Here is an 11112-nt window from a genome sequence, read left to right on the forward strand (position 1 = left end):
AACTAATGAAGGGGTGAAGCGAGTTTTGCCAATCGGTTGATTCTGCGAGTTTACCATAACGAAGAGAACATGAAATGTTACCGTTCGATCAGACTTAGAAAGACAATCAGCTAACGATAGGTGGAATAAAAATCTCTTGAGCCTAACCCCCATCTAGAATAAAACTCAATATTGTATAGTAGTGATTCGTTATACGATCGTAGTGGACATTAAGTAGTATATGTAAAAACTAAGCTGATTCCCTAATGATTTTACAACGAAGCCTTCTTTGATGAGGTTTAAACTATTGCTTTTTTGTCTCGATGGTTGGACAAGGGCAAGAACACCGATCGATTTAACAAAGTAAGGCAAAGAATCGGTATAGTGCCGTCATCGTTGTTTCAAACAAATACGCAGAAAACGGAACCCAAATTTAGCACAACTTTTATATTGTGACAAACGTAATAAAGTTGATATAAATACATTTTGTTTCTTAGACACTTTTTGTCCTGCCACGTTTTGTAAATGGTTACTGTCTTTGAAGTAGAACTGTGCTTGTGGAGAAGTCAAAAAAAACAGCCGATGTCTTTTGCTTTCCACGATTTTTCGCCGTGGACGCGTGCTACGACCTTGACAACGACGCACATATAGCGAGAACCCAACCGATAATCGTCGAAGTTCGTTCTGTCGCGAGCAGCGAAGCTTTACTTGGCGTATTAGATATGTGTGTATAAATTTAAATACATCAACGTGTATTTTTATACATGTATAGTAGTAGTAGAAGTAAAGATGGATGTGTGCCAATTAATCAATCGATCTTGTCCATTTCTTCCTTCAGGTATGCTGATCATTTCAGTATTTAGCAGGCTAGTCAACGCAGGCCTGACACTACGAAACATACGCTTTTCAAGGATGCAAAGTATTGCATGCTTGCTGCAATCAAATCAACTTCAGACCGGCTTGGGTATGAAGACTAAACGATTTAGCCTATGTTGATGTTTTTGTACGTGTGCCTGTTTGAATGCGGGGTCGATTAGTAGAGGGGGTTGATTGGTCGCCTAACTACCGCGCTGTTAACTCCAATCTGGGAAGGAGCCAGTCTAGAAACATCTTTTCTGAGGCTCTAGGAGAGTTTTTTTTTTCACTGAAATGATACGTGTATATATATATATATATATATATATATATATATAGCGTTGCCCGTATACTTCTTCATATCCTTATCTGTTCATCCGTAGGATTCGTTTACGAAAATTAGAAATTTTCGTACTAATACGAAAATTTTGGAAAAAACATCCTAAAACAGCTCCATATGGTCCTGTTTTGAGTAATGATTCATGTGCTGGGTGCCCTCAACAACTGAAGGATTAACCCCGATTCTTGTGGCACCCTATGCATCGAGCACAATAGATATTCGAGTTATCAGAAAATATTAAATCGTATAGGTTTATTACAGACAGCTTAAATCATCCTTGCTTCGACATTACTGAAAGCAGTGTATTAAGGATAACTTCGCGGCTTACTTCACGTCGTAGCTAAAGCGTTACTGGGTTACGCTTTCCAGTGTCACCACCGCTGGTAAATTTTGCGGTTCGTAAAACCTGTCATAACAAGAAAAAGGAATAATGTTGTCTGCTTCCGAGTCATACGCTAAAACGTGCGGTACATCGTTTTAGTGTAACAATTGTTTGCTATAATTTTGTATAGAGCAAATGATGAATCAAAACTCGTTCGTTATGTCGCCATGTCTCAGTAGCTATCACTCGAGTGCAAAAGGGCAGATAGGCGTAGGATTGCGCAATTGAGACCATTAAAGTAGCACATGGAACTCAGCGTGAGGTACATGAGGTATATGGTATTCTTAAAGGAGTTGAAGAAGTAAAAGAAGCTGACACCTACCAACCTACATAGGCGACGAGTGTTTTTGCTTACAAAAACCTTTGAAAAACATACGCAGAATATCCTGCAAAGATCTTCGTAAACATCTGTACATACAGGCTTCCTTTTGAAAGTGTCCTGATGCAGTAGCTTCTGTAACTCAAAGCCTAGTTTCAACTTTTGTCGTCAGGTTTTCGCTTTTAATTTGCTAACTGTATTATAAGAATATGCCAAAAATGGTTACTCTACAACCAACTGGTAGTACGAAAACCATAAGATAACCTTGTGTTATGAGTAGAGAGGTTTATTGGTCATTGACATTGACTTCGCCCGTTTCTAACAACCCTGCAAACGTTGAAAGCAAGGCCGTTTAAATCTCAGCTATTGATTAGTTCAGAGAATATTGGGCGCGAAAAACAAAAGACTATAGGATCTACACAAAGCCTAACTTCAGTATTTCTTTCGCATAAAAATTACATCCAGAGTTCGTCCTTAGCATGAAGGTACCACAGCTTACGATAACTCTAGCCTACATACAAGTATTCCTGTAATGCCCCATTGACCCTGAACCCGCATATTTAACTCGTTAGCCAGGTATTTTCAAATAAACGTTGGCGATGACAGGCCACAGCTGCCATGTGTTTTGAAGGCTCGTATCTCTAAAGTGCACCATTTATTAACGCATCAGCTTCCCTGGAAGGAGAACTATAATTTATTTTTGGGGTGGAGGAAGCGTCAATGATACACATCTGATATTTTTCTGGTGAGAATAACCGCGTTAACTGTTAGTACTACGACAACACAACCCAGGATGGTGAATCCTTTCCATTTTGAAAGGGATCCCACTATTCCGCGGTCGGATCTTGAAGGCAAACGCAGGAACAGCTGAACAAAAGCCATGCCTCCTGGTATGAGCATAAATGCTTGTTAGCAAACATACGTGAATTGGCCGACATCAATAGAGTAGACTGATTGAGTGATGCTATCAAATAAATGAGAAGTATCATGGTACGATGGGTCTCGAGCTAAACGGGTAGCTGCCGAAATCACTTACCCAGCCATGGTCTCAGGACGAGGACGGCGTTTGCCAGCAGCCGAGGCTTGCTCTGTAACTAAAACTTGCGCAGTTCGCTGGGGGTGCGGTGGCTACAACGCCTACGGATGTTGAAACATTAGCGAAAGTGATCTGAGTTCGACAGACTTCGTACTGGGCGCCATACACGTTTCGAGCTTTATATCAGGTACAACTATTAAGTATTGCTTAAGGTAGGTCGTGTTGAGGGACAGCCGTCTTAAACAATGCTTAACTGGTGTACCTGTTAAGCATCTAAAATGAGATGTTTATAGCTTACGTAGGTGGGCACGTGTTGGAATACGTCGTAGCAGTTTGTTCCACTTAGGTTCACAGTAGAACTAAGGCGCTCAAACGAACGGTTATAAAGTTTACGTAAGATATATATTACACATGAATCTCTCTGTTATTAATTAAGCTAATGATTTCTGCCATTAGACTCGAACTTCTATTGTTCTCATTCATTCCATTCGGCAGTGCTCATGTCGTAAACTTGTTTGTCGATCAGGGATGATATTTTGATCAATATGACCGCTGCGGGTGGTATTTGATTGGTTTAACCATAAGTAGACAAGTATAGACTTCGATTATCGGGTTCTAAAATACACATTATCTAGTACAAGGACTTGAACGACCAAGTTTCTGAATGAAACAACCGAAAAGTCGCTGGTTCAAAGCCTGCCACTGGGAAACATTTTCACTACATGATAGATCGAAAAAAGAAATAATAATCTTAATTGTCTGAATAACTATCGCATTATGGGCTTAATTATACAATCACATGTTGCCTGTAGTTGGTTATTACGGTCCTATAGTAAATTCTGCCCAGAATATGAGCTTGCTTCGCTCACTTACCGAATTCGGTGTTAGAAGCACACAGCTCTAAGCGCCTTTCCTATTTATTATATATGTTTTCTATGATTTGTTCGAGTTACACTCCAACATCCTTAAGGGCTTCAACATCGACTTGATTACTATGGAAAGCAACATTACTTAAGAATCGTTGTCAGCGCAAGCAGCTCATAACACTACAATACTTAGGAGGCAGTTGGGCGGAGGGGGCTGGGGTTGAGTAACGGTTGTGACCTTTCCCAGTATAATCGCTGCTCAACTTAGGTATGGCTGATGCTCGAGTGTATTTGAGTCAAGAAATGCCCCTTCAGAGACGATCGCTGTCGCCAATCAGAACGAGTTTTTTTTTCTGCCGCTGGTTTATTCGGCCAAAAGAGAACGGATGATTGTATGTTGATATATGATTCTTTGATGTGACGTCTGATTCCAAGATTGATGGTTCAATTATAAGCCAATTTAGTCAAAATCAGGGTTCTCGTTGGCTTTCTTCGCAAGGATCAAAGGCTATTAGCGTGAATACCGTCCTGATCTGTCCTAGGATAGGCATATCAGAAATCTGGGCTACTTATCATAGTGTATTGTTGAATGAAACTTAAGAAGACAGTTGTGGGCATTAATTAATTGAGGACGTCACACGTCGAAGCCTAAAGATCCATATGGACAATGGACTCCATTCAATACAAATTGTGTTCTCAAGTTCAGAACCGCTTGTTCAGAGAGCAAGCGTACTGAATGTACTCAGGATATGTCTAGTCCCATTTTCCAAGATCATATATTAATAAAGGCTCCTCCTCAAATTTGATTACTAATAATAATAATAATAATAATGGTCTAAAGATTCGCGTAGTGGAGTCGTTTTCGTTAAGCCTAACGGTAGCAGTCCTCCAATCCAATTTATCTCTGAGTTGGCGGTGTACTCATATAAACACAGAACTAGAGCAAAATATTACGACGACGAGATATATTGGATATATCCAGTCTCAAAGCACTGAGTCGTCTTTTGACTATCGGAAATCTCTTGTTATTGTGTGTGGACTAATTCTGCATTTTTCGCTGAAATTTACTCCGCTAGTAAATTTCTGCCCAAAGAACCACGTCGTTTACTTTTTATAAAGTCAAGAAAACAGACTAGTTGTAAATACAAGAGAAACATCTACTTCTATAAATAGATCAATGAATCATATATCGTTCTATTTTATATAGTCGGTTCGATTCCATCTAACAACATGTCCTAGGTCATTTAGTACAATACCAGAGGCCTCAGGATTTCTGGGTTCCCCAAGTATATCCCGGAGACTTGCGAGCTCTACTCGATAGCAAACTGAGACTAGCAACTTCCAAAAGAACTAAAAATGACTTGAATGAATGCGTAGGCGGCTCGAATCTCCTCAGTCGTTATCAATGAAACGCCATGATCATATTGGTACAACAAAGGGCGCGTACGTTCTATAGTGTTTGTTACCTTCGTCTGTGCATATTTCCGTTTTATATGGCACGATAAGTAGGTGAACATAAAGAGTCTAGATAGTACGGCCGTATTGTGATGTTTTACGTCAGATGTCTGGCTCGCAGCACGAAGCAAAGGCCACGGATTCGTACTTACATCATAATGTATTCCTAAGATTAGCATGCAAGTGTGTTACCCCCTAGGCGATCGCAGGGATATCAAAGCTATATCCGACCTTTTATTTTTATCTTTCATAAACCTATTTTCAGCGTTCTTGTTCACCTTTTTGTTTACGTTTCTTACCCTAACCCACTGCCATGAATTCTGCACCTTGAGCTATTGTTGATGTCCGCATTAGGCCGAAGGCAGTGGTCCTTGGACGTTAAAATCAGCCTATTCATAACTGACCACTGCGAGTAGATTGGCGAATTCATTCCCAGTTGTTCAGAGCTGGATGATGTCAATGAATTTTGAATCAACAAATGCTCTCGCAGTCATTCTAGCTGTGGCAGAAGTTAACAACGGCTTTATAGTCGCTGATCTGAGTTTGCTTACGATGTGAACGAACGTTCTCAGGATCGGGCCGGCATTCGGAAAGAACACAGGATTAGGTTTTATTCATTTATTATCTATTATCAATTTTATTCATTCATTAAGTATAAGTAGTAGCGAAACCAGTACATATGGACCACGGAACCTCTAAGGGCATCAGTGCGCTGGCATACCAGTCTAGCAGTTTCTCTAATACAAGCACAAAGTTGCTAGTTCGAGCCCGGCGACGAGACACGCTCCATTATAAGAAGAGACGTTCTTGTATGACAGAGTGACTACTCTGAATGAAATAAGAAATTCTGAAGTTGTCCGCGAGTAGTAAAAATATCATCGATTCTCCTAGTTACCTTGATGATAGGACTGAATGGCCTATACATAACCCTTAACACGAATTTAAAAATCGATGTCGGCGAAATAAGATCAAATGCACGATCTGTTTTATGCATAGCCGTCCGTGGCGTAATATCAGCCCTATGATTGTCTGATGCGGTTTCGCTGAAGGCTCTGCTAATACCGAAAGCCAATAGGACAAGAAAAAAGCCAAGGCGAAATTCGAAATTTTCGAAAGAGTGCCCATTGTGTTCTTAGAACAGTAGGTTCTGAAAGGTTGAGTTCGGGACACCGAAGTTACTATCGATCGTCGATGTGGGTCTGTCCGGGGTAAACAGATCTCCGCCCAGCGAGGTTCAACGAGAACGCCGCTATATTTAATAACGAAACTTGCCAACAGCTCACCTTGACACGGCTTACCGTGAACTGACCACCTTATAAAAATCTATCTTCTGATAAACAAAAAACGCACGAAATCACTTGCATAGATAGTTCATTGACAAAAAAAAAACACTATATTTTTATGTCCGACTGAATTGTCCTAAGCCATGAAATTGATCATTGTTGTATGATACGTATAATATCTTATTTAATCTTCACAATAGATAATAAGCGTACCAAAGCAGTGAAGTTGTGTCGGTAATCACTTATGTGTGAAGCTTATAAATAAAGCAACCGCATACGAATGTGCTTCGTATACTTACGCATGTGACGTACGTCAACAAATATTCGGCGTGTTAATAAATCATCCAAAGTTGCACAATGCTTGATGGTAGTAGAGGCTATCAGGCAAATAGGAAATGTTAGCGTGCGCACCCCCAACCTCTTATATGTTTAGGGGGTTTGTTGAATTCATACGAATCGCTAACATCTCTCTCTCTAACGGCGCCGAACTGCTCAGGGACCTGAGTTCTTGTTCAAATGGGTCTCAATCAAGCTAACTCTGGTGTACTCTCCTGCTTCAAAGGTTACTACTTTAGTCTCAAAACGAAAAGTTAAATGGCTTATTGAGTCTTAAACAGCCAGAAGGGCGTTTCGTCATATTGAGTAAACGATAATATACAGAATGCCGAGTGCGTAAATCCCATAGATAAGATTAGAGTTCAACGTCAACGAACGAAGGAAATCTTTCGTGCAGCACTTTGTCTTTGTTCGTTGTATGAAAACATCTCGATAATATTTTAAAGCATAAAAATGTATCATCAATAAAAATAAGGCTTAACGGACGTTTAAGTCTGGCTAGGACTTAACTCTAACTTAACTTAGTTCAAGGACTGAAGAGATAACTTCTTAGGCAAATGCAGGGACCTTTACTTGTTTGCTTTGACATCGACTTAGACATGACTTAGATATCGATAATATTTACAAAGAAATATAGGCCGCCACTTCCATTATGCAGTTTTTCATAGCACTGCGTAGGTTTCTTAGCAGCGTGTTTATTTAGCAGACATATCGGGCATAAGACTCTTAGGTTTTTTTGAAGTTAACTACAAGTTAAAGTAAACTTATGAAATACGGTATGCAAGTGTTTGCTACGCATATAGGTTGCATGCAAGTTATATTTTAGGTTTGTAACTTTCCAGTAGACCATAACAGTTGATAGATGGAGATATAATAAATCGTATTAATTATCCTGGCGACTACCTTTCAGTGAACCAACTGAGACTACTTTATCGCGGAGAAATAAGGTCCTCAAGCTGACAGGAGCCCAAAGAAACAACGAGGTAACAACAGGCACTCCTCTATGATAGAGTAGTAGCATAACGGAATACCATGGCTGATTATAGCAACACTTTGTTTCGTATCCTAAGACGTCTCAACGTGTTTCCGGTAGGCGTCTAAAATACCCAAAGGTTTGCTGTCTTACCAGGGAGGTACGATGAGATCGCGGAAAACCTGAAAATCGCACCATAAAATCGCTGAATATATTTCAAAGTGATAATAGCTGGCAATTTCTGTGTTGCCCGAATGAAGTCCGTCCCATAGACACAATTTAAATAGGATTAGAAAATTCTGGGAAGTTGAATGATCCCGGATCGTGGTGTAAGAATCTTACACAGAACTTTCATTCATTTTATCGTGACGAAAATCTTCAATGCCTTACCGAATTAATACTATATATGTACTAAATTAGTTGTTAGGATTGGGGCAAAGCCTTAATATTGATTGAACTAACTGCTTTAACACAACGTATGTGAATAAATAATAATTACTAACGTTCATGGTTAATTAAATATATAAATTTTAAGCCTACGTCAGCAAGGCAATGCAATGCAAAGCAAAGCAAACTTATCAACATTTTGTTTAAATAAAGGGTTTCTGAAATGTTTGCTGGTGACACCAATCCTATTCAGGCGTCCAACGACAGCAGAACCCCACTCGCTGCTAATGTACTCGTTGAAGTTAGTAGGGGGCTGTCAACATTTGCTTGAGGCACTCATCACTCTTTCTTATTAACATTTCATTGGGGTTCTCATTAGGGAAAGGGCATGACATCGCTTTCATTAGCTAGGGTACAAGCATTCTCGTAAATATCAGCGTGTAAATGTCACCAAGGCCATATCGAGGACGAGTATTTCGTTGTGGTGCGTCCGTCTTCTAGGACTAATCTTTCTAACAAATCGAAGTGATGCGATAATTTTGAAAGTTTCTTAGACGAAGTTACGGTCTTACCAGTAGATGAATACGACTGTAGGGGTCTAATTGTATCGTGCAGCTATGAGGTATCAGGCCAACATCATCTTCTGCCATTTTCTCGTATTCATGGTTCTCAGCGTGACCTGTGCTATAGGTCAAAAAGCAGAACCTAGCATGAATTCTCGTATGCCAGTGCATAAAACTGATGGTATCTTCGATATTATCGCGTTACCCGATATCGCTACGCTCATTCAAAAGTTGATGCAAATACCATTTCAGCTTCTCAAGAAAGTAAGTAAAAATTCGACATTATATATTGAGAGAGTTTCTAGTTGAAAAAAGATTTAAAGGGCCATCCTACATAAATGAAATACGAATACGCGCCATGTTTATTATCTGCGACAATTCTAAATTAAGGCCTCTTTAAAATATTTTTATTAAGATAGACAAAAAGCCCATACTCAGGCAAAGAGGATCTCGAAACTCACCATAATTCAAGAAGACATGGATTTCACGGGATTGAGTATATAGAATTGGTGAAGGTGACACAAGGTTATTATAGAACGGTTTTGGCGTAGTAGCTGGTTTTTTTTCAAGTTTTATTGATGTTTTAATAATTCCCTCAGGTAAACCAGTGGGTAATTTTTTTTATTAATTTTAAAATAATTTTTAATAACCATTCGATTAATGGAATTGAACATTAACTTCCAGGCAGTCATACCTATACTAGAGTTACCATATCATATCGTGTCTACGCTCTGGTCGCGGATAGGTTCCGGAACGATCCTACCCGGTATGACACCGATGGGATCTCGGAGTTTATCTACAGGACTATTCGCGGGAGTTATTTCCCGCATCCTGAACATTGACCTTATTAATAGCTACTTCAACGTAAGTACTCGGTAAATAAAATTAAAGCTGATCGAATCGGGTGGGCAACGCTATGCAGCTTACAGATGTTTGGGAAAGAGAGGCAAAGTAATGCAGAAAAAAAACGCATGTATATAATTTGTGTCGAAAAAAATATCCTGGTTCATAGTCAAGTATTTAGTGTATGTATTTGTTTTTCGGATAATTACAGGCGCTTGCGATCGACGAGAAGTGCAGGGAAAGGGCTGCGTGTGAGATGGGAGCTTACGTCATCCATCAGAATCAATATGCTGCTCCCATATTGCACGACGTCTTCAAAAACCTTTTTGAGCAGACGACCAAGTACTGGACGCACATGCAGCGCGGAATAAAGGGAGGGGTCTGTCACAATTACTATCGATCTTGCGTAAGCGAGTTTTTCATGAAGCGATAACAAATTAACTCTATAGAAATCGAATGCCCGTTTTTTAGTATCCATAGTTTAGTCAGCATCGAAATAGCACAAGTCGTCCTTACATCAAGTTGATGTGTGTGATCTGGACATAGCTAAAACTGATAATTCCGGGACTTTGTGGATAAAATTTGGCCTACCGGATTCGAACTTTCTACAGTTAATAGATGTTCGCAAGCTGTGTTTAACCAGTTAGCACAAAAAGCGGCCAAGTCGAAAATGCCCTACGATATTCCGCGGCTAAACTCTTTTTAATATTCTATACTTAAGGCAAAGCTTCGGGCTCCAGTCATGGTTGCAAGGGGCAAAGGTTGACACAATACATCTCTGTGTCGATCCGTCATCGACAGAAAAAATGCAAACGACTAGAGTTTATGTTCTTTGAGTTTAGGTATGCTCCAGTATCGAGTAGACCCAAACTTCAATGCATTGTATGTTTTGTATATATTACTCTTATACATATAATAATAATAATAAATAGATTTGTTGTTAAAACAAAATATTTTCTTATAGATATTAAAAAAAATTCTCAAGACTGCCACTTACGGTTGGCTAGTTGTATCGAGCTACAAACCCAGGAGCTTCAGACGAATCACTCGCAATCGATTTTTTCACTGTTTGTATTGGTTTCAAGAAGCTTAATTGGCAGAAGGGCGCAATGCATGTTGCAATGAGATATACTGTGCAAGTTGAAACCGCTAGAATTGCCTGTTCTTGCAGAATGGCGGTGATGGAAACAAATTAATGATAGAAATAGATTAATTTACTATAGTTATGATTGATGCTTTACAAGGGAATTGAGCCACGTTTCACTCTATTAGTGTGTGTTGGGTGATGTATGTGATCGTGATAGGTGAAAATGAGGGACGCGTTGCCGGAACGCAAATTATCGATAAAAAAAATCCCCGTCTTTGTTTACTTAGGACCGACCAGTAATCAGGTTCGTGACGCTACAGTGGCCCATCTGTGGGCTGTCCACAGACCAAATTTCTGTGCAATCGGAAGCTTGCTTTTGCAACAACTCTAGGGAGAATCGTTTTGACC

At 39.7% G+C, this 11112-nt stretch overlaps 1 protein-coding gene across 4 annotated transcripts; it reads left to right on the plus strand.

The window, feature by feature from the left end:
- Positions 1–44: 44 nt before the first annotated feature.
- On the plus strand, positions 45–10568 carry LOC147758291 (uncharacterized). 4 transcript variants are annotated; one of them, XM_086977594.1, is made up of 4 exons: positions 45–943; positions 7762–7834; positions 9459–9638; positions 9829–10568. In XM_086977594.1, exons 1-4 carry the CDS (start codon positions 906–908, stop codon positions 10048–10050), a joined length of 513 nt encoding a protein of 170 aa, XP_086833720.1. In that variant the 5' UTR covers positions 45–905; the 3' UTR covers positions 10051–10568. The 4 variants fall into 4 exon arrangements, with proteins under 4 accessions (XP_086833720.1, XP_086833717.1, XP_086833719.1 ...); XM_086977591.1 differs by having other exon boundaries at positions 45–817; positions 7762–9038; XM_086977593.1 differs by having other exon boundaries at positions 45–817.
- Positions 10569–11112: the final 544 nt, after the last annotated feature.

This window comes from Varroa destructor, unplaced genomic scaffold, assembly GCF_002443255.2.
Source record: "Varroa destructor unplaced genomic scaffold, Vdes_3.0 BEIS01000001.1, whole genome shotgun sequence".
Classification (NCBI taxonomy): Eukaryota; Metazoa; Arthropoda; class Arachnida; order Mesostigmata; family Varroidae; genus Varroa; species Varroa destructor.